Below are 23433 nucleotides of genomic sequence, written 5' to 3' on the forward strand. Positions count from 1 at the left end.
CTTTGCTTTCAAGTTAGATGTGTGAAACCAAATATAATCAAACCATAGCCTTAATAAGCTGCGCAAGCAAACATTCCCGTCACACTGTATAAAAAATGAAAAAATGTATCTATTCCTCGTGAATGATTACAAAACCAAACATGCCTTCGGACAGCCAAGTTCAATGGTGAATCAGCAGGGGAGCGGGAGGGTCCACATAGCGACAGATGTCGGACCATGACAGCGATTTAAAAGCATTCGGAGCGATTTCCTAATCTTGGAACATAACACACAGTTCTGAATTTAAAGGATAAACAGAATATGTATTAGTATAATGCATTGAGGGATGCGAATAAAAGTACAGAACCTTTTCATCAGTGCCTATTCTGCTCCAACGTCTTGGAAAAACAGGATCATCTCTACAGACAAGATTGTCTGGTTCAACATCTTCAAATGGAGCAAGGTGTATCCAGCTTGGCAACAGAATACTGAGCATTTCCATTACGCAATTAAATAAATGCAGTTAAAAAAAAAAATTGGAATAAAACAGATTCTGAGACAAGTTACAGTATCTTACATACTTTTTATTTATAACAATGGCTTTCAAATTAATGATTTTCAAATGTCTACATGTGACATTGTTTATCTACTCACTGCACAGATTTTTACTTTTTAAAACAGCCCTGTTTTGGGAATATCATAAATTCATAAACATGACATACCAACATTGTGGATACCATAGCCATAACTCCTCCCCCTTAACCCATGACATTCTCTCACCACAAAACGGCTAATATTTTTCCCAATTGAAACCCTTGATCATGTTTTGTTTTTATGTATTTAGGCGATTCTTATCAGCTTCATTCTTCTTGGTTATCGTCATCTCCCTGGTCTCCATCTATCAGTAGGGCAGCATACTTACTGGCTGAACTGAATTGCTGTAGGGATAAAGCAAAGTTTTAAGTCTCAAAGTTTGCAAATCACAGTGAAAGTAACAGTGTTGTGAATTGTAGGGAATTTAATTTAACTTCTGATTGCATTAAAGGGACAATGAATTAAGATCTCAATTTTAACCCAAGCTTTTGTTAGAAAAGAGGGAATCGTATTTAAGCGAACATCCTGTAAGTGACAGAAAAGAAAACGCCCTTGTTACTGAAATTACAGCTGTTATTGACACCAGGTCCAGCAAACACAAGGTCCTGCAAAGCACTAATCTATTACAGGTTCAACACTGCCTCCACAGAAAAATATCTACGACTACTTCACTAGCCCCGCCCACTAGCAAGACAGTACTGAAGTAACAAGTTGCGCGGAACCAGATAGAGCGAGCAAGCAATAAACATGCCATTAAAGATCGCAAAATATTGTGGAGTCACTGCCTGGTTGTGGAAGAACACAGTGGCTGCATTACCTTCCTTCGGATTCCGACATCAGTAATGCGTGTTTGAAGTTTATTTTTAAAGAGGTTCCAGCTCACGTGGGTAAAACATTACCGCAGACTCCTTTGTGAACAAGGCAGAGGTCGATGCTGGATTTGCGAAGAGACTAAAATTAAAAAGCAGTCCTGTTCCGTCAATATTGGATCCGATAGGAATGGCGCAGCAATCTTTCGTATTTCAACATTTTTTGTACGGTCACTATTGCTTTGTTAGAGATAGCTTGATATGCACTTAGCTCTAGTCGCACGGGATTAGTGTTACCTGAAATAATGGAGGCTGTTTTAAAGTGTTTTGGTATTATTTCGGGAGCTGGGTCATATCCTTAAATTACCGGGAGCTCCCGTTTGTTTATTTATCATGGAAACTATCGTAACATTTGAGATTCGCAGTTGCTGTTATCTCATGTCCGGTTTGCAATCAGGGGGCTCGAAAGCTGACAGGTACAGATATCATTAAACACCGTACAGGCTATACAAAATATTCGCAAAGCCTTGCCATCACATCCGGGAAGTAAGTCAGTAAATTTGAGTAAAATCACAGGCGTCATTTATCCCATGCTTCACATGAAATACAGATGTGGGGAGGTAAATTATAAATTACAGGTCCCCAGATAATACTAATCCCGTTCGAATAGGGCGAATGCGTAACCTAACATTAAGGCCCTAATCAAATTCAAAGATGGCTCCAACTAAGTCTACTACGCAAACTGCTTTCCAATCATACCAGTGGGCGTTTACTTCCAAGTCTTCACGCCTTTTCAAAACGATCGTTTGTCGAGCCGGCCTCAACCCGGGTAGAAAATAGCCCATTACTTATTGATTTTGATATTTTTTTATGTAAAAAACATGCGAATGTCATAAGTAGACCTCAAACAACAGTATAAAACAATAAACAAGCCCAGTTCATCACACCTTTAACAACTTCATTAGGTAATTTACACATATGCCATACATTCTGCTCTTATAGGTGGTTTCAGCGGCAATAACATATAATATAGAATTATAATTTACCTTAATAATGTTTTTGTATATAAACAGCATTATGTAAATCAAGTATAAAATAAAATGTTATAATCAAACACAGACCAGAAGTTAACAGTCTTTTCAAAGCGTTTTACAATTTACAGTAAATATAGTGCACCAGGATGTATGTTTAATGGGAATCTGACCAAGGACTTCTGCTCAACTAATGAAAAAGTTAAATCAAATGATGAACAGAAATATCTCATTAACAAGCTATGGTGTAATAACCTGTTACAATACTCACAGCAGGAGCAGTCTCTTCATTTTCCTTTGGTTCTGACGCTATTCTGGGCTCTCCCCTAACATCTTTCCTGTAAATCCAAACAATTTTCAAATTAACATTAGAACAAGCCGTAGCTTTCTCACCATAGTTATTGTAGGTTAACCATGAAATATGTAATAATTTTGAAGCAAAGTCCTACATATTACATACCTAAATAAACTTTTTTTGTCAAAACCTCCAGTAAATTATGTATTACTTTTAGTCATCGTTCAGAACCGTAAAAGAATCGCAATCTCTATTTGACACAAAAGAATCTGGATCCTCAATTTATCCAGAATCGTGCAGCTCTAAATAGCAGACATATCTTGAGTCACATGTTGTGTGGTGATTGCACTAACTCACATAGTGCGTAACATGCCCTGATTACATTCGAGCGATGTCCCTCACCTATCTGCCGGTTCCTCACTATTTGGGGCGCCAATTCCTCGACCCCGCCGCTCCCCTCTCCCAACTCGCCCTCCACCTCTTCCCTGAGGTACCCTTTTCTCCCTTTGAACCCCATTAACCCGGTTTTCATCTACCAGAGATATAGTAGTGAATCAACAGTCTATAGTCTTAACCTGGTCTGTAATGTTTTGCTGTAAATGTGGAGGCTTTTACCTTTTCCTGATACCCTCTCTTCTGTTGATCATGTCACCATACTGTAGTATGTTTGCCTATATATGATTTATGAGGTCATCTTTCTCTGTAACTTAATGAGACAGAATCGCACCTGCTGTTTGTGGCATCACTTCTGCTGGTCGGAGACACTTGGGGTGGCACTTCGCCCTCATTAGCACCGCCCCCTGTACTGCGTTTAGCCCAGGCATTTTCTTTAGGGGGAGGGGCTGGCATTACTTTTACCGGGAGTACTCCCTGATTGGAAGAAGGTGATGGAGATGCAGGAGAGATGGGCTCATCCTCTTGACCACTTAAGATTTCATTCTCTGAATGATTACCATCTCTAGATCTCGATCCTAAACAACACAGATAATGATTTAGTTAAGTTTTAAGATGTCTTTTAAATGAAAATCTGTATTAACTGTCTACCTGAAATTATTCACTAGGGATAGTTCATCTAAACAAATCAGTCATCATTGACTCACCTTCTTGTCATTTCAAACCTGTTTGAACACAAAAGAAGATCATTTGAAGAAAGTTGGTAGACAAACGAGGAGGGTCTGGCTGCAGACCAGATGCACCCTCAGACCAGATGCACTGTCAGCGGCGCATGCGCACTCCGACACATGCAGTCTCAGCCGTGCATGCGCACTCAAACAAACGCACTGTCAGACACGTGTGTGAATTAAATGCACCTACAGGCCAATTATAAGTATATTTATTAAATACTCAATTTATTTATTCTCATACAAGATTAAGTCGAAGTAAAACTGTTATGAATTATTTGACAAATATAATCGAAAATGTTCTTTAACATTATCAGACGAATGTTGTAAGTATATTGATTTCATTCATACAGTATTAGATAGATGTAAAGTATCGTTTCAATATATAAGATAAAGTTTTCGAAACCTAACTTAATCCTTATAATCAATGGTAGATATATCGCATCTATGATACTTGATTAACGATACATGTTATTCATACAGTAATTTATTGAAGAACTAACGTTATCTAAATTAATTTTGTAGCGTTGCTTGAAAACTCACAGGAAAGTTTGTAGGTGACCTGCACTAAATATTTATTTTTAATGTGTTTCTCAAAATTATTTAATATGACGTTGAAATCTATCAAATATAGTGATGTAACGATTCACTCAGCCCACGATGCGATTTATTCAAGATTTATTTTTACAAAATGAACATCTTCCCTTGTATTATTTCTAAAATGCTTCACGTTTCTTTGTATAATAAATTATGTTTTATTTCAAACAACAAAACTAACCTGCAATTTTAAAACAAATGAATATTAGAACAATTATTTTTATATAAACAAAGGTTTTATTTAGTCATGTATTTTCATTATTAGTGTAGATGCTCATTAATGTCTTTCAGCTATAATTATAATAAATACCTGGCCTTGAACTGAACCACCAGTATTCACGGTACTCTTAAAAAGCAGTAACCTTAAAAAAAAATTAATAGAATCTTACAGTTCACTTCGTGAAATACGTTAGAGCGTGCATGTGACGAGTGCGCATGCGCGGCTGAGAGTGCATGTGACGAGTGCGCATGCGCGTCTGACAGTGCATGTGACGAGTACGCATGCGCGGCTGACAGTGCATGTGACGAGTACGCATGCGCGGCTGACAGTGCATGTGTCTGACAGTGCATCTCGTCTGCAGCCAGATGCTATTGAAACAAACAGCGATGGCACCCATTCACTTCCATGGTATGGACACCAAACCAAGGAAAGTCAATGGGAACCGCAGTTGTTTCGTTACCAACATTCTTCAAGGTATCTTCTTTTGTGTTCAAACAGGTTTGAAATGACAAGAAGGTGAGTAAATGATGACTGATTTGTTTAGATGAACTATCCCTTTAAGTTTAATACTCCATCCAAAATCCATCATCTGTAACAACTGAGAATGAATTATATTATTTATAAAGTTGAAGCAACATGCCATTAAGAGCGACACATCCACAATTGATTCACATTTACAATAATTACATGTCTGCTCTCAAGTATAGGTGATTTCATGTAAATAACACAAATGCATAATTTACCTTTAGCACGGGATGATTCACTTCCTGTGTGCTCACGCTCCTTAGACGGGCCCTCACTCCTCCAACTTGGGTCTCTGAACAAAGACAACAAAGCTCTAGTAAACATCATATGTCTTTTACGTCGCTATTTAAACTGTACTCTGTTCCGACACTCAAATGCCCAATAAACTGCCCGCCCCCATTACCGGTCCCTCGGTCTCCTCTCTGAGCCCTTGTTCTTATCTTCCTCCAACTGCTTCTGGAGTCGTTCCTGTTCTTTCTTCAGCCTCTCCTCCATTTCCCGCTCCTTGGCAGCCGTGTCCACAGGTTTGGCTGCCCCGAATATAGAGGTGGCCCTCCCGGAACTTGTTGTGCTGCTCTGGGGGGGCAAGCTTCCAATCTGTTCCTCCTCTTTTGGGATGCTACGCGGCTTCAGGTTTAGCCTGGGTCTCTGAATGGAGCCTGCGAACACAACGACAGCATACTACATTACTAAATTTCTAATACAATTTTAACATCATGTATTATAACATACAAGTAAAAAAATATGAAGCAAAATTTAATAAGGATTCTATTAGATATAACTTTTAACAAATTGACATTTCATAACGTTTTGCAATCGCTCCATGTGTACCTTTCTCTTCTTGATCTCCGTCCTTTCGCTCTTCATCTCGTTTGAAGCCACTGCTCCTCCACTGGCCTCCACCACGTGATTCATAACCTAAATCAACCACACGGTTACAGCATAATTTAAAAGAAAAATGGCAAGAAATTACAGGTATCACACCCAAAGTTTGCAGAATCAAAGAGAGATTAACTTGAAATATTAAAATTGTAAAAGAAACCAACCTCCACGATCATAGTCTCTGCTACCTCTGTCATCATAGCGATCTCTACGGTCCCTGTCGTCATAAGAATCTCTACCACCATAGCGATCTCGACCACTGTCATAGCGATCATCTCGCCTTGGAGCGTCTCTGAATCTATCCGACTCGAAGCGATTTTGAGACCCTGCATAAAATAAATTATAAAAAATGGACCACACCGTATATCTACACACACAAGATGACATCCACCAACATAAGCCAAGATAAGAAGAATTTTATGAAGAAAATGTTAAATCATGAAAACAAAAATGCCGTCATAATAAATGCAATCATATTATAGACTCAAATACACAACTTGAAACCTAATTCTGATGCTAAACGTACTCTCTCCATAACTATCATCTTTGCGAGGTCCATCATCCTGCTCAGAGCTCGGTCGTGCCCTCCAGTCAGAATCGGTCTTATCAGGACCACCGAGGTCCATCCCACGACCACGATCCCTGTCCCGACCCATCATTGAACCACTGTCTCTCTCTATAGTAAATGTAAAATAGAAACAGGATATTCAACACACTTTTCTGGTATGGACAGAGAGCATGAAAAGGAATTTGCATGACATCCATTTACCTTTGTCATTGGATTGATCTGCAATATCCACCCGGATCCGCCTGTTTCCAAGGTTCTAAAGACAAAGGTTATGTGACGTAAATCGTCTGAAGAATTATACAATGGATAAAAGCAATGCACCAAGCACACTACTGTGCCAAATCTATTCTTAGTGTTTTATCGTCAACTCACTTCTTCATTAAGACTGAGCGCACGCAGGATCGAATCCACATCATCAAATTCAGCGTAACCAAACCCCTTGAGCCTCTCTGGGTTACTAGCTTCCCTTGGCAAACGAACAGCACTGATCTGAAAACATGCACAAAAATGTACAGTTACACGTAATTCTTAGCGCTCTTAATTTGGCATTCTTTGCTGAATTTATAAATACTGCTACTGACCGCAAGCCCCCTGAAGAAGTCTTTAATAGATTCCTCACTGACATCATAGGGTAAATTACCCAGGAAGGCTGTGTAGGGTGGGCCACGTGGCAGCCGAGAGCGGTCGACGTTCGGTTCCCGTGCTGCACGAGGAGCCGTTGGCAAGATGGAGCGATCAATTGGAGGAGCGCGATATGAATCCTCCTCAGTATGCCAGGAGGTCGAGACTGAAGAGTGAGAAAGAAGACCAGATAACAGGTTAAACTCAAAGACATTAGATGGGACTGTATTTTTGAAGATAAAAAGCCCATTGAGAAATTAGGATGTAGATAATAATACATTTCGACCTCCTACTCACCATCTCCATCTAAGTCATCAGTCTCATCTGCCCAGCTGGTGGTCTTTATGCTGGGGTAACTGGGGGGTGCACTGCCACCCTTTTCAACCGCAAGGAAGTCATTAAGGGTGAGGGTCTTGCCCTTCTTCTTATTCTTCTTAGCTACACGACAAGGAGCAAACGCACGATAAAGCATTTGCCTCTTAAAATTACTTTACATTTTAACATAATGTAATGCCTCCCCCCGCCTTAAACGTCACTGTGCAATATGGTGACACGGGTAAGAAAGATAGGATGACTACGCAAAAATGAACATGATTGTTTAAATACTTGTTCCTCCTATTGTTAAGCTGCTAAACGTTTTCAAAACATTATAGAAATGCAATAAGCACTAAGATAAAGGGGCGTTGGTGAGTTTAAATTGATAAGTTTAATACAACGGGGGACTGTTGGGGTAGCACTCTAATGTGAAACTTCGATACTGGGTGTCGCTCAACTCGAAAATGTTATTAAACTTATCAACACAGCTTCCTGGCCGCTTGCATAATGAACTCGTCGTTTAAAATAAACTAGACGATCGAGCTCCATTTCTACACACGTGGTGACCCTCCCGTCCCTCCTCTGGACTCTACTGCGCAGGCGCAGTAAACACGGGTTATTAGCGCCGTCCACAACTTCATGCAGTAACATTTTCTTAAATATCACAAGTGGCCGTACGTTAACTTCATTAGCTATCAAATACGCCAAGTCATCAAAACCTCTTGTAAATGAAACCATGTCCAGTCGTAAATTGATGTAGAACAACAGTAAATGCGAGGCACATGATTTGGCCGCTAGCAAAGTGGCTAATTCGTCTGAGCATAACGCTCCCCGTACAACTAATCCTTCCTGTTTTCAAGGTATTTTCTCAATTAATTTATGGCAATAATGTTTGGAAACATCATACGGTGACAGCGACTATCTTTAAAACGCGACGGTTTTCTACAAACTTGGTGTTCGCAAAAAGTCTGGAAATATAAGCAGAGCGCGAGAGCGCATTATTCTTACCTGACGCCGCCATGTTGAAGAGTGATGTGCTGGAAGAGTCCCGGATGAGGGCGTCAGAGACTTGTCACGGAGAGCCACAACAGCCCATGAAATCAGTTTAGAAAATAACTGGCATAAAATATTTTATAAGAATTTGTGTTCTGAAGAAAATTTAAGTCAACAACTTGAAAATGCAGTGGTATCTTTTATCCAGAGAAACCGTCCAAATAACATTTAAAAAATATCTCTTATTGATTCCTTTCTTTTATTTATATTTTCTAAACGTCCCTGCTATGTATTTACATAATGTGTGTTGATATTTATTAAATTATTTAAATGAAATGATTGCAGAAGTAAATACTTTTCTGAAATTATCTGACTATTAGCTGGTTGTGTTTTGCTTAAATCCACTAGGAGCTTTTCCAAAATTGTAAAATAAAAAAAAACACTCAAAACAAATAAATACAACATATTAACCATAAGGGTAAATATACATAAACCTACGCAACAAAACATTTCATATCAAGGGATTCATTTTAGGCCGTCTTAAAATTGAAAATGGTATCAATTAAATCTATTAGTGTAGTGTTATCTTTTTCATAAAGTCAGTTTTCTAATTGTAACAGGACTTTTGAAACATAATTAAATGAAACTAAAACTAGTTACTTTGGAAATGAGTTTAATACAAGAAGCCTTCCTCAAACAGAGAGTGACTATTAAAAAAATTACAAAATAAAAACTAATCATTATATAACTTGCACACTCTAAAACAGGGATTCAGAAAGATTTTTAAGAAAGTCCTTAAGTCTTAAACTTTTAAGGCAGTGTTAAGTCTGACTTAACATTGATTAGATAACTTACTCGATAAGTTTCAACAAGTGAATATAAAAAGGGATTGTGAGCGGCAGAAAGTTACTGAATCAACTTCCATTTGGCTGTCAGAGAGGTAGCTGAGGTGTGGAGGTTAATGTGTGTCGCTTTGACCCTGCTCATTTATGTTAAATGTACGTTTTTGGTCGCATAATATTTATGGATACAAACTTTTTTACAGAACTAAAAAGCACAATATTTGTACTTTTCAGGATGTGCTGTTCTTGATATTCATCTAATATAAAACTACATCTGTTGTTCATTATTATAAATATTTCATTTTAATTTCTCCTCTGTTGGCAGTTAAATGGTAAGAGGTCTTCTAATTCAGCTGATGATATTAAGTCACATACGTTTAGAATAGAAATGCTTATGTTAAAAATCTCTTTCCTTATCACAGTTTGTGGACAACCCACACTGAACCCCAGAAAAATTGTGGGTGGTGTAAATGCATCTGAGGTCAGTCTGCACGGCCCAATCTACGGAGCCTCCCTGATTGACAGTGAATGGGTGCTGTCAGCAGCTCAATGCTTTTCTGAGTAAGATTTCATTAAACAGACAGCTCCTCCATCCAGTCAAATTCATCATTGTTTCATTCCTTTCTTCATTATCTTCTTCCATTACTGTCTTTAGGTTCACCCCAGACAACCTGCAAGTTTACTTGGGGAAGAGAACACAGCAGGGAGTTAAATCCCATGAAGTCATCAGAGATGTTTCATAGATCATCAATCACCCCTCCTACAACCACGACTCCGATGACAACAACATCGCTTTATTTCATCTGTCCTCCCTAGTCACTTTTAATGACAACATTAAACCAGTCTGTCTGGCAGCTCAGAACAGCATCTTCCCTTCTGGCACCAGCAGCTGGATCACAGGCTGGGGAGATATTGCATCTGGAGGTACAACCAACATATACAAATCACATAATCACATCTATCTTAAATTGATGATTGTATGTGTTAACTTGTAAAGTGAGTTTACCTGCTCCTGGGGTTCCGCATCAAGCTTTGGTTAAAGTAGTGGATAATTCTCAATGCAATAATCTTCTGGGTGCTGGATCTGTCCCCAACAACATGATGTGTGTTGATTTACTGGAGGGAGGCAAAGATACCTGCCAGGTACAACAATAATTGTTCATCTCATCTTTGATGTGAATACAGTCCTATATATGAAAACCCCTCTCCTCTCTTTTTATCCTTTCTGTAGGGGGACTCTGGAGGTCCAATAGAGAGCCAACAGGGTTCAGTGTGGGTACAGTCTGGTATCACAGCTGGGGTTATGGCTGTGCTAATCCCAATGCACCTGGTGTGTACACCCACATGTCATAGTATCAAAGTTGGAACACAAACACCGTTAGCTACATCCCAGGATTCGTCTCGTTTAGCCCCACAAACCCACGCCAATCTGCTCCTACTACCATACCATCTCCTGCTGCTTCTACTCGACCCCGGTGCTCACCCTTTCAAAGTAATGCAAAGTTACACATTTCATCAACAAACCTGAACGCATTTATAATTCTGTGAGTGCTTCTAGGCCTATATGTGTTTTTGGTGTAGGCTTAACCTCCTGTTATAAAACATGCGGTGAAAAACACCTTCTCTGCACACAGGCATTACTCATCAGATCATTTCTACAGATTTGCTTTTAGTCTATTTATTCAGCTTGCTGAACCGTTTTATGTATCAAGTACAAGAAAATATTTTATATCAGTGCAGAATCACTTCCTCAATAAGTTTCCAAATCCTACACAAATGTAATTATATTTAAAGTGGCAGTCCATAAGAATGGACTCTTTGTCGCCATCTCTGTTTGTAATTGCTACTGCAGGTGATGTGCGTAGGTATTTTCTTTACGGGAGTTAGCTTGTGATTCGGCACTGCTCAACTGCGCGGATGAGTCTGATGTTTCGAGTCCTATGTAACTGTGGCCTGTGACAGTGCACCTGTGAGAATCTTCACTGTACATCAGTAGCACATAATAAACATTTCAGTTAACATGGCAGATGATATAACATGAAACAAGAACATGAACAGACCCAAATAGCGCAAAACTGCCGGGAGTCTCCTGTTTTGTTATTTCTCATGGAAACCCCCTGTAATGCGAACCGGACAGAAGATCCTCGAACGCAATGGCGGATCTCAAATGCTGACAGTTACGGTCCTATTTCATTATACACCATACAACTATTACAAACTATTATTACAAGCTCTCCATGGTGCATCCAGCAAGAGTATTGAGTGACACAGTTTTATACACCGTTCTATCATGTACTTGCTCAATAATTGGTTTTAGTTCATTTTTTACTCAAATAACTTAAGGACTGCTACTTTAAGGTAACACACAAAGTTTCTGCCAATCTCATTTTGATCTTGAATACCTATACAGTAGTATTGCATACTTTGAATCTTCGAAGAGTATTTATTTTGATCAAATTTAGAAAACAGAGATACAGCTTTACGATTTTTCTTCGGAAAAAGACGAGCTGCTTGAGGCGTGCAAGGGGGGCACAACTACAGCACGAGCACACAAAACATCATTGCATTTTCCCTTCGTGTTGTTTACATTATGCACATAAGCGCTGATTGCCAAAAAAACACAGACTTATGACTTATTTGACCGCATGCAGTTCATGTCAGGCATCTTCAAGCGCTGGGACAGCGCCATCTATCAGTTTCAAATGATCTCCAAATACAGCGTTATACCCACCGTTCATATAAAATTATTTTGGATTGTAGTAAACTCATCGTGTTGTGTCTAAAAGCATACAGTTGTACTCTTCAATTCTTTTTAAACATTATTGAAGGAGTTTCTTTCTATTATGGGCTCTTATTGTCTGCATTTTTATGATTTGGTTCAAGTTATCTATTTTAAAAACTTTTTAAAATTAAAATCTACAAAAACAATTTAAACATTTAAACATACATCTTCATGTATTTGCATTCTTTAAAATGGAAACCAACAAATAATTTCACATTACTAGCACTATCTACCAAATGCCAAATGCAAACATTTTGCATCGATTATCAGAAAGTTTATGACATGTTCTTTTTCACTAAATTTCTCATTCTTGGCTTGTTTTCCGTGTCAGCCCATACACAGTGCATGTGAACTTGGGGAAAATAACACTACAGGGAGTTATTGCCAATGAAATCACCAGAAATGTCTCCCAGATCATCCTTCACCCCCCTTACAACACCATCACCAATGACAACGACATTGCTTTACTTCACCTGTCCTCCCAAATCACCTTTAACGACGACATTAAACCCGTCTGTCTGGCAGCTGGCGACTGTGTCTTTTATTCTGTCACCAGAAGCTGGATCCCAGGCTGGGGAAATATTGGATCTGGTGGTACAAATGCAAATACAATTGACATAAATACAGAATAACAAAAAACATTGATGGAGTGTCTGTTTGTGTACATGTTTAGTCAGTTTACCTGCTACTGGAGTTCTGCAGCAAGCAATGTTTCAGTGGTAAATAATTCTCAATGCAATAATCTTTTGCGTGCTGGATCTGTCACCAACAACATGATGTGTGCTGGTTTACTGGAGAGAGGCAAAGATGAATGCCAGGTACGAAAACCAACCAGATAATAATTAATTTCTAGTTTTAGATGCTATTTATCCAAGTGAAACAATGTCTTATTCTCTCTGTACTCTGGGTGTACTCCATTGGTGAGGTCCGATGTGAGCCGAATTCCAGGGCCGAATTTTCTTTCCGGTCCACCCCTGTTGAGCCAGCATTGTTCAGTGTTGGTTCAGTCTGGTATCACCAGCTGGGGTTACGGCTGTGCTGATTTCAATACACCTGGTGTGTACACCCAGGTGTCAGTACGAACACCGTTGGCCAGAACCTCCTAGTATTCGTCTCTTTAAAATCCAAGAGCTCGTGGCAACCACTTCTTCCTTTAAACTGTAACAATCTCTCTTACACAACTACATGTGTCTTTTTAACAACAATCACTTTTTTTGTGTAGATCCGTTCTTGTGTCTTCAAAGATGTGGAGAGAAGCCAGACAAGCGCAACATCTACCACTGCAATACTGGCCGAGGTATCAACTGCTGTAGAGATTATAAAAAACGATGCGCCTTTGAGTCTAAACAAACATAAATACAAACAGTAAACACACTTCAAAACTATGCATTTCCTATTATTGAACTAACTGTTTTTGTTTCTCACACCCTGAATGTTGATTATGAAGTTGATTAACCCAAATCTTGCTTACTCGGAGTATGTCTCTTTCAAAACATCTGAGAAGAGTTAGTTTAATAAACCTCCCAAAAGATTTAACGCTCGCTCACAGAAACAATTGAAGACAGTGTCAACGGATCACAGATTCCACAAGTCACCATGGAAACGGCCGGGAAGCTTAAAGTTTTGACTGTAAAACAACGCTATAAATCAGAGGTATTTTAACAAAACACATAAATCTGTATAAGAGTATAAACTGCGGGATAAAAATCTAAAAATTCAATTATTTAGGTTATATGTTCTTCAAACTATAAACCCCATGAATTCATTATTTAATTAAATATATGAATATTTAAAATATATGCACTATTTTTATACTATAATATTTAAAATATATTCTCATCATGGCTATCTTTGTTACATAACCTGTAGATTTGTTGAGATTTTTTTAATTGTTATTTTTAACGTGTTAACCATTTTACCAAAATAATGTTGTGTATATGTATTTGATCACATTGGTAATTTGGAAGGCAGTTAACCTCTTTTTTGTTCCTTCTCTGTATGTTCCTTTAAAGATCTACCTTTATTTGGTTTTCTGGAAATTGACTTTGCATTGCTGATGTAGTCATATAAATGGAGACTCTTTTTATATCATATATACATAATAATAATGAGGCCTTTATATATCCCTTTCAAATACACATACATTATGCTTTTTGTTTGTTTCTTTTGACTTTGGCTTTCCAAATGTTAAAGAGGTGGAAACGGCCAATCCTGAAAGACTATCTGTAATTTAGAGAAAGGCCTTTGCATACTAAACTATATGAGGAGGCTGAGGATCAGAAAGACATTTTTAGGTAATGCAGTCAGTATGAAAATTATGTATGAAAGTCATATTTTTAATGTATTTTTAATGTAAATGGATATAATATTATAGTAAGAATTTAAATATGTGACAAGTATGCCACGGGTGATCCCATTGGGGGTCACCTAATGAAGCCTTGGAAACCTGCCAGCCTGGGATTTGAACTTGCAACCTTTGCACTTGAAAGAGCTCTCTCTCTCTAACCATTAGGCCACAAATATCTTTGACCCAATGCATCAATATTGTATAATAAGTGGACAAGAGTATTGATATGCAATGGAGTTAAAATACTTCACTATTAACATCCATTAACTGTTGGAAATTGTGAGGTGTGTATATTTATCCAGTGATATTTGGAGATCTTTTAATAAACCTAATTCAAAGTATATACAGTATTTAATATGAATACATAAAGTTAAACAATAACAGCTTACATTATTTTATTTAAAGATGATTTCCTTTTAAAAGGTACTAACCCTGGAACATAACCTGGTCCGGTGCAGGTTGTCTTCAGAGAGTGAGTTGCTATGGTCACTTTGTCACTAAGTGATCTCCGTTTTTGGAACCGAAAGTTGAGGTTTTCAGCTATAAGTATAAGTACTTACCCGGGTATGTCACATAACCAGCGTTCTGGAACACACCGCAGGAACTCTGTTTGTTTTAGTCAACAACAACAGGGGGCGATGTTAGCATGTGCTTGTTAGGGTCAATAATTACCTGTTTAACATGCAGTACAGTAGTCTAATCAAAAAATTGAGTGTTCCATTCAATTATATCTCACTCCAGACAAAAGAAAATTGTAAATTATAGCGACTTCTAAATACTTTGCACAGTAAACCACAAAACCATTACAAAATTACTTATTAAGATGTAGCCTAAAATGTACATGTTCAAATGAAAACATTGGTTAAACTTTATTTTACTGTGCCCGTGTTACAGTGTAATTATACATTTAATTACTGAGTAATAATAATTAACTATACATGTAGGCCTACTTACTTTTGTCACATTCTGTCTTGGTTAATTTTTATTTATTATGTTTTAGGCGCCACATGCTCAATATCACACTTGTGTGTCATTTTTCCCATTACTTCACTCTCACCTGATTCCAGTTTTTACTTTAATGATTACGTCACTGATTGCCCCATTTATGCCTCCCTCTTCCGTACACTTAGTGCGACAATGTTTTTAGCATGAGGCTGTCTCATGGATTATTGTTCTTCTCATTGTGTCTTTTGTGATATACCCAGGGTTCACCATCCAACTCCTAAGCCCCGTATCTCATCACAGTGAGGCTGTCCCGATAGAGAGCTACTTGGACTTTTTGTTCGTACATCGATATTCCCTCTCTGCCCACCACGTTGCGGCTACAAACGCTTGCACGACCAGTTTCCTGAGTTGGATTACATTTTGCTTACTGCTGTCTGCCTGGAGTTCCCTGGCATTTTCCTGGCATTCCCTGGCAAAACTAGCTTGACAAGATCCGATCCGCCCCACCGAGCGCTTCAACCAATGCCGTAGCAGCCGCTACGCTGGCGAACCCACCTCATTCCGGTCTTTTTTGTTGCAATGCTCCCTAACCTTCTCACTTCAGCCCTCCACGCTTGCTACTTTCCAGTGGTTTAACATTAAAGACTTACCAGACGAGCTCTCGCTCGCACCCGCAACCAAGCATATGTCAACCGCCGCCCTTCCAAGGCCCCAATTTACTTGTGCAATCAGAGAGTCTGGTTGTCCACCTCTGATCTTCCCCTTAACCTCCCCGCATGTAAACTGGGTAAACCAAGTTTAAAGATACCTTTCCCATTGCCAAGATCATCAACCCAGTCACTGTTCATCTTAAAGGGCTGCAAATCTAGGTGTTTTCGAATAGTCACTGGTATCACCAGAATGTCTCTGTAAAGTTTCAGCTCAATAAACACCATATATCTTTCATTACAATATGTTGAACATGGCCATTTGTGGCTGCAATGGAAAACGCAACGTTTGTGTGTCTTTTTAAATGCAAATGAGCTTCTGGTCCCCTCCCCGTATGCAAAATATGATGTAGAGCGCTACGTCATACACATGTGCTTTGGATGACAGAAAAAGAAATATTGAGCAAGGCGCAATTACGTCTGTAATGTCCTATCCTACAAAAGCCATACAGTAACTGCAATAAAAATCACCTTAATGCCTTGTTCATAAATAAGAATTAAATGGAGAAGGCAAAAATATAAATAGAATATTAATCATTTGCATGCATATTACCAACAGACATAAACACGGATGTAGGCAAAAATATGCATTCAGAGTACTTCTATATGATATATATCTTAAGGTATTTTAAGATCAGCAACCAGGTTGTCTTACATATCCACACTCTGTTTCTCGTATGTCCTATAAGTATTGTCGCACTTATAGGACATACGAGAAAACACTGAACTCACAGAGAAAGACAATCCTATAACTTTCTTTTGTTGTAATGAATAAGCTTTACAGAAATCATGTCGGTCAAAAGTTTTCCGAACCGTTGGGCGAGAATGCGTTTTACTACTAACGTTATGACATAACACCAGTCTTTGAACCAGTGTTGAACATCTCGGCTAGAGGGATGGCCTCGATCGCTTTCTTCGCCAGCAGGAGTGCTACTGAGTATACTCGGCGCCTCCCTCGACTGTTCGATTCCCCACCAGAGAGACCCTACCACCACCCCCTTGGTGAGGATGGCTTGGGCCAAATTTCTCTCTATGGGCCTCGAACAGCCGTGAGAGTGTGTCGGGTTTGGTGTTCTAAGACCCAGGCCGGTACGCAAGGGTGAAGTTGAACCGGCAGAAGCAAAGTGCCTGAAGCTTTTTGGCTGAACGGACATACTCGAGATTCCTGTGGTCCTTCCAGAGCAAGGGGCTGCACTGACCCCTCCAACCAATGACATCACTCACCCAAGGCCAGTAGCACCACCAAAAGCTCTCGGTTGCTGATATCATAATTAAGTTCAGCAGGGCTAAGAAGACGAGAGTAGAAGGCACATGGGTGCACCTTGCAGGCTTCGGCCCTCGTGAATATCCGCGTGGCTCGTCAAGCTGTGCGAGGGAGCAGAAGTCCATTGTTCCTTCTATTTTCCAAGTGAGGGAAAAGGGCAGTCTCCAAAGAGATGCCATAAACCAGTTTCTGATGAGGGCAGGTATAGAGCGGAAAGCCAAGTCAAAATTTCTAGAAGAGAAGAACTACCCCACCTCTCCTGAAAGTTTTTTTTTAATCAACCAATCATAGTTGAGAAAGGAAGATGTTCTTTTGCCACTCAACAGCTAATTTGCATCTGTATGACCTCCTACCAACTTTACAAAATACCAGTCCAATTTATGACATAATGAGTGTATGGTGTTCTATGGTCACACAATTTATATAAACAATTAGAAATTGTAAAGACAAACATTTAGATATCAAAAATGGACAGGTTTGAATTGCATCAAGTCATGATTCATTCGGATGCACGAATACAAAAAAAGCATGAATTAAACTTGCCTGTCTAACAGTTACAGACTATTTAAAATGGCACGAGCGCCAACATTTAACCTAGATATTTTGATATATTTATAGAAAAGGACAGTTTAATCACATTAGTTCATACTTGTCAAAGAAGTTTCTCTGGTTAGCATCAGATGTTAAGTTGCAGGTGAGACAGAAATACTTCTCACCTCTGCTTTGAAGCTTAGGAGTCGTAAATATCCCAGGGAGAAACAAAGGGCTATCAAAACTCTCAGGAGACAAACCAACCTAAATCCAGGCACCCCTGGAGCTAGGTTTTGTTATGGTCCTTTGATAATTGTATCAAGAAACCTGGACTCTTTCAATGAGTCCGGCCATTTGGCTTATGCCAAATCCTTTACAAGCATGTCACCCAGCACAGCATTGACGAGGCCCTAGAAGATGGCTTGAGCATTTGTCAGAACAAAGGGAAGCACCAGATACTCTTAGTTTCCCGAGGGTGTGTTAAATGTCATCTTCCATTCATCCCCATCACGGATGCGCACCAGATGGCAGGAGTTGCAGAGTCTAGCCTGGTAAAGACCCGGGCTCCCTGCAATAATTCAAAGGCAAAAGACATTAAAGGCAAGGGGGACCTGTTTTTCACAGTAATGTCATTCAAACCTGGATAATCGATACAGGGACAGAGGGAGCCGTCCTTCTTCTGCACAAAGAAAAAATTCCACCAAGGTGCAATTGAGGAGGAGTGACGAATGAGGCTCAGTGATTCTCGATGTATGTGTCCATGGCCGCTCTTTCAGGAGCAGACAGGGAAAATAAATTACCCCAGGGCGGAGAAGCACCTGGAAGGAGCAACATCGACCTCAGATCGTGATGCTCAACCAGAACCCCGGCCTGATCGGCTGACTCCGCCTGCAAAACAAGAGAAACTGCGACAGGAGACGGGGCAGGGCCAAGACTTGACTTATGTCAAGATCGACTCCAAGCTAACACAGAATTACTAGACCAGTCCACCTGAGGATTGTCTGAGGATTGGACTTGAGGATGTACAATTCAATACACTCAGAGTGGTAACCAGATAGAAGGAGGCTGGGTGTGATGTGTGTGATGGTTGTGAGGGGGCCACGTGCCAACATCCAAGCCATGATGGATGTGAAATGGACACATCGAGGAAGTTGCCTTATGCCCCGGAATCCAGGACGGCATGGTTGACGTGAGATGACGCCTCGAAGGTCAGGGTGCATGGCATTACTAGGTGGGAGAGTTAGTGCAAGGAAGAAAGCCCTATCATTCTCACTACATAGAAACATTTTGTCTACTGTCTCTAGTTACGTGCGGTGCATCTGTGCCGCAGACGGCTGTCACCTGGGGGGAATCGGCCATGCCTACCGTCCAAGGTGTGTAGGACTTCGGCATCACTGGTGCCGAAGCCTTGCGCTGCCACAGGCCAGGCTGCCTCCTCTCTCTACGCCATGGCCATCCTGCAGGCTCGCCGGGCCAGGGCGTTGAGAGAGCTCCACGAGGGTAAGGCGGACCTGGGTATAATACATGATCTCCGTGCTACCCCTGATGGCGCTCTACGGGCGACCAAGGGGCCTGGGTCGGACGATGTCCACGGTAGTGGTCCAGGAGAGACACCCCCGGCTGAACCTTGCGTAGATGAATGACACCGAGAAATGGTGCATCCGTCTCGCAGGGTGGGTTGTTGGTAACACCGTCGAGGACTGCGCCCAGCAGTTTTTGACGGTGAAGAAACAGACAGTGGTGATTAGCCACATTCTACCGCGCTGCGACTCGGCTGCCCAGAGGCCTCCGAGATCTGGCGTGATGTCTGCTTCCCGGAAGCCCAGGACCCCTTCGACATCGGCTCCGGTTCCTGTGCCCCCACAGGCGGCACCCCGGAAGTGGAGGTCGAGGGGGAAACCTCCACCCCGTCTGAAATCTTCTCGAGAGAAGTGACACTGTCGGGAAGACCCCAGGGAGAACAACATCGGGCCCGACCTTAACAGCTATGGTTCTGATTGGTCGGTACGGGACGTCCTGACTCGTCACCAAAGCCGGGCCCTTTTCAGGGTTTCAGAGTTTTCCTGTTCCCCCTTGGTGTTCCTTCTAGCCGAACGCACACTCCACTGGACTGTGCCCGGCAAACCCGACCTCATGCCCTGGCGAGGCGTAGGGTTGTACACACATGACAGCTGCTACCACTCTCAAACCGACAGTGCATGCAGCTGTCCCGCCAGGCAGGTAAGTAAGCAGAGCCAACCTTCCCGCAGGGGCCCCAACGGGGTTCCCCCCGCAACATGGTTAGCTCTGCCAGTCATCGAACCACCCTCCGTGGGAATGGTGAAGGAGACCTGCCCCTTGGTCCCCCTGTCACTGTCCCTGGGAGCTCGAGAGCTGCCCACAGTGTCTCGGTGGCTAATGAGGACGGTCCGTCTTGGTTACTGGATCCAGTTCGCCAGAGACTCTCCCAAGTTTCGGGGCATCATCTCTCCCTCTGTCAGAGGCAGGGACGCCTACATACTTCAGGTAGATGTCACCACCCTTCTGACAAAACAGGCATCAAGTTCGTCCCTCAAAACCAAGATGTTCAGTGGGTAACAACCCGCACTTCATCGTTCCCAAGACGGTGGGTTGCGCCATAGGTCTGCGTACCTGCACTGGAGTCGACAGGGGACCCATTCCATGCGGGCCACACACCCCGGGCAATCTGAACTGTACAGCCGACGCGCTCTCTTGTCAGTTTACGCCTCGTGGAGAGTGGCGACTCTACCCCCGCGCAGTCCAGCTCATTTGGAGGCTGTTCAGGTAGGCCTGTTCGCCTCCCGCAACACCACCATTTGCCCGCTTTGGTATTCCGTGTCCGAGGCGGAGCCCTCGGCATGGATTTCCTTGTACACAGCTGACCGCGGGACGGGCGGAAGCACACCTTCCCCCCCAGGAGCATCCTTGCACAGGCACTGTGCAAGGTCAGGGAAGAGGAGCACCAAGTGTTATGGGTTACACCGCACTGGTCTAACCGCACTTGGCTTCAGAGTTGATGCTCTGGACAGCGACTCCCCCTAAACCATTTCCCTGAAAGAGGACCTGCACTCTCAGGGGAAGGACACGTTCTGGCATCCCAGATCAGACCTCAGGAACACCCATGTCTGGTCTCTAGACGGGACGAGACGAGAAGATCCTGAGTTGGCTAATCCCCTTGTATGGCGAGACCATCACCCAGGCTAGGGCCCCATCTACTAGGCGGTTACATGCCTCTAGACGGCGCCTCTTCTCGTCCTGGTGTCTCTCTCAACGAGAAAGACCCACTGAGGTGCTCGATCAGGAATGTGTTGTCAGGAATGTGAATGCGCTGTCTTCTTACGAGACTGGAGACTTACATCTCCCCTCCACACTGAATGTGTATGTAGTCGCTATCGCCACTCATCACGACTCAGTTGATGGAAAGTTTCTAGAATGACACGACCTGGTCACCAGGTTCCTAAGGGACACGAGAGGGCAGAATCTGCCTCATCTCCGCTCCCTACCCTCTTGGGACCCTAAAGTGGTCCTGGGGCGCCTCCTGGCCCCCCAAGAGCCCCTTGGAGGTTCCGATCTTCCTCACCCGAGTAAGACGGCCCTCATGATGGCGCTCACTTCCTTCAAGAGGGTGAGGGACCTCCGTGTCCATCCTCCGTGTCCCCGGATTGCCTTGAATTCGGCCCTGGAGACTCTCACGTTATCTTGAGACCCAGGCCCGGATGCATGCCCAAAAAGTTCCCACTACTCCCTTCCAGGGCAAAGTGGTGAACTTGCAGGCGCTCCCCATCAGGGAGGAAGACCCAACCCAATTCATGTTGTGTCCAGCGCATGCATTGCGCCTCTACCCGGACCGCACGCAGAGCTCAAAAGCTCTGACCAGCTCTGTGTCTGTATTGGATGACAGCAGAAGAGGAAGGCTGTCTCCAAGCAGAGGCTGGCGCACTGGGTCGTGGATGCCGTTAAGACGGCATTCAGATCTCAGAATCTCCCATGCCCATTGGCAGTGAGAGCTCACTCCGCATGGGGTATAGCCACCTCCTGGGCACTGGCCAGTAGCGCCTCCCTAGCAGACATGTGTTGAGCTGCGGGTTGGGCTACGCCCAAACACCTTCGCAAGGGTTAACAACCTGCGCGTAAACACGGTGTCAGCCCACGTCCTACGTGGCGACATGTGGGACTGGCATTCAGGGGGCGTATGCCTGTGAAAGCACCTATCCACCCTCCAGTAGGTTGGGTCAGTGTGCTATCTACCTCTCTTCTTACTCAAATACTGGTTAAGAACAGGTATTCCATCCATCACTAAACAAGCACACCCTGGGGGCTGGCTGGGCAGAGGTACCATATGAACTATCACCCATAGCTCTAGCCGTACCTCATGAGAATGGTTCCCACTCCTGGTAACCCATGAGCTTCCCAAGGTGGGCCTCCACCTCACGGTTAACTACTTAGTCCGCACGTTCCATGCGTTCTCCTCCAAGGACGAGACCATACCTATATCCACCATATTCCTCCCCACGGGTAGGAGGTGGGCGCTGCAGCGCATCCCTTATTAAGGAAATTGCGCTTGCCCGGTGTAAACCCGAGCCGGACGGCCTCTCGCCAGTAGAGAGCTAAGGCCTCCGTCCGTGAAAGGTTACCGGTCAGGGCTGTACCCATCTTTCTCCAAGAAAGCTCTGGAACCCCTCGACCACCACACTGGAAGGTTACAGTTTCGCGAAAGCGTCGAGCTGACACGCCCAGGCCTGTTACCATTGCTTCGCTAGAGATTGTGACGCGATACAGTGTTGTGGCGTTTTCCATAGGCAACCCCATCTGTCGTTCTCGACACAACGTTGAGAGTCCGACAGAAAGGGAACGTCTTGGTTACATATGTAACCTCAGTTCCCTGATGGAGGGAACGAGACGTTGTGTCCCTTATGCCACAAACATGTATCGTATTCTTCTGCAGTCGTGAGAGGCTCTCAGGCTCTTCAGAACAAGAGGTAAATGAATGCTGCACGCCGGCTTCGGTTTATACCGGACATCCGGGGGCGGAGCCCGGCATGCAAATTTCATTCGCCAAATTTCATTGGACTTTTCTATAGTAGTCAGAGTTGATTGGTTCTCAAGGGCGAACCCCATCTGTCGTTCTCGACACAACGTCTCGTTCCCTCCATCAGGAAACTGAGGTTACATACGTAACCAAGACGTTTTTTTCCAAATGCTGGTCAATTAAAACACAACCACTGGATTGTAAACGGCTGGGTGGTTTCATCAAAAATGCTTTGTTGTTTTAATCCATTGTGAAAAATGAAAAAAATACTAGGTTTATTTAACCCAACAGCTTGGTTTGTCCATTTTTGACCAAACACATCATTGAAAATAAAACTGCATTTGTGTGTGAATGGTATTTTACTTGTAAATTGATGGAACATGTCTTGTGTGAGCAGCTTATTGTGTATTTACAGGAAAAGTTATTCAGATTTTAT

General features: G+C 42.3%; 2 protein-coding genes and 1 pseudogene across 2 annotated transcripts; 2 read left to right on the forward strand and 1 right to left on the reverse strand.

The window, feature by feature from the left end:
• Positions 1-542: 542 nt before the first annotated feature.
• On the reverse strand, positions 543-8612 carry eif4bb (eukaryotic translation initiation factor 4Bb). Its single transcript, XM_056750610.1, has 13 exons — positions 8566-8612; positions 7540-7680; positions 7203-7408; positions 6994-7110; positions 6823-6877; positions 6580-6729; positions 6218-6379; positions 6003-6089; positions 5575-5830; positions 5390-5463; positions 3436-3679; positions 2685-2751; positions 543-917 (listed from the first exon to the last, which is right to left on the reverse strand). Exons 1-13 carry the CDS (start codon positions 8576-8578, stop codon positions 840-842), a joined length of 1650 nt encoding a protein of 549 aa, XP_056606588.1. The 5' UTR covers positions 8579-8612; the 3' UTR covers positions 543-839.
• Positions 8577-10992, forward strand: LOC130424991 (anionic trypsin-2-like; annotated as a pseudogene).
• A 1481-nt stretch (positions 10993-12473) lies between these two features.
• LOC130424992 (trypsin-1-like) lies at positions 12474-18948 on the forward strand (the record flags this gene model as incomplete). Its single annotated transcript, XM_056751018.1, is given in 6 exon segments — positions 12474-12768; positions 12848-12886; positions 12889-12997; positions 13136-13250; positions 13397-13471; positions 18745-18948. Coding segments are annotated over 6 exon segments (837 nt in total), but the record flags the coding sequence as incomplete, so codon positions are not given.
• Between the last annotated feature and the right edge of the window lie 4485 nt (positions 18949-23433).

The sequence above is a fragment of the Triplophysa dalaica genome, chromosome 6 (assembly GCF_015846415.1).
Source record: "Triplophysa dalaica isolate WHDGS20190420 chromosome 6, ASM1584641v1, whole genome shotgun sequence".
Classification (NCBI taxonomy): Eukaryota; Metazoa; Chordata; class Actinopteri; order Cypriniformes; family Nemacheilidae; genus Triplophysa; species Triplophysa dalaica.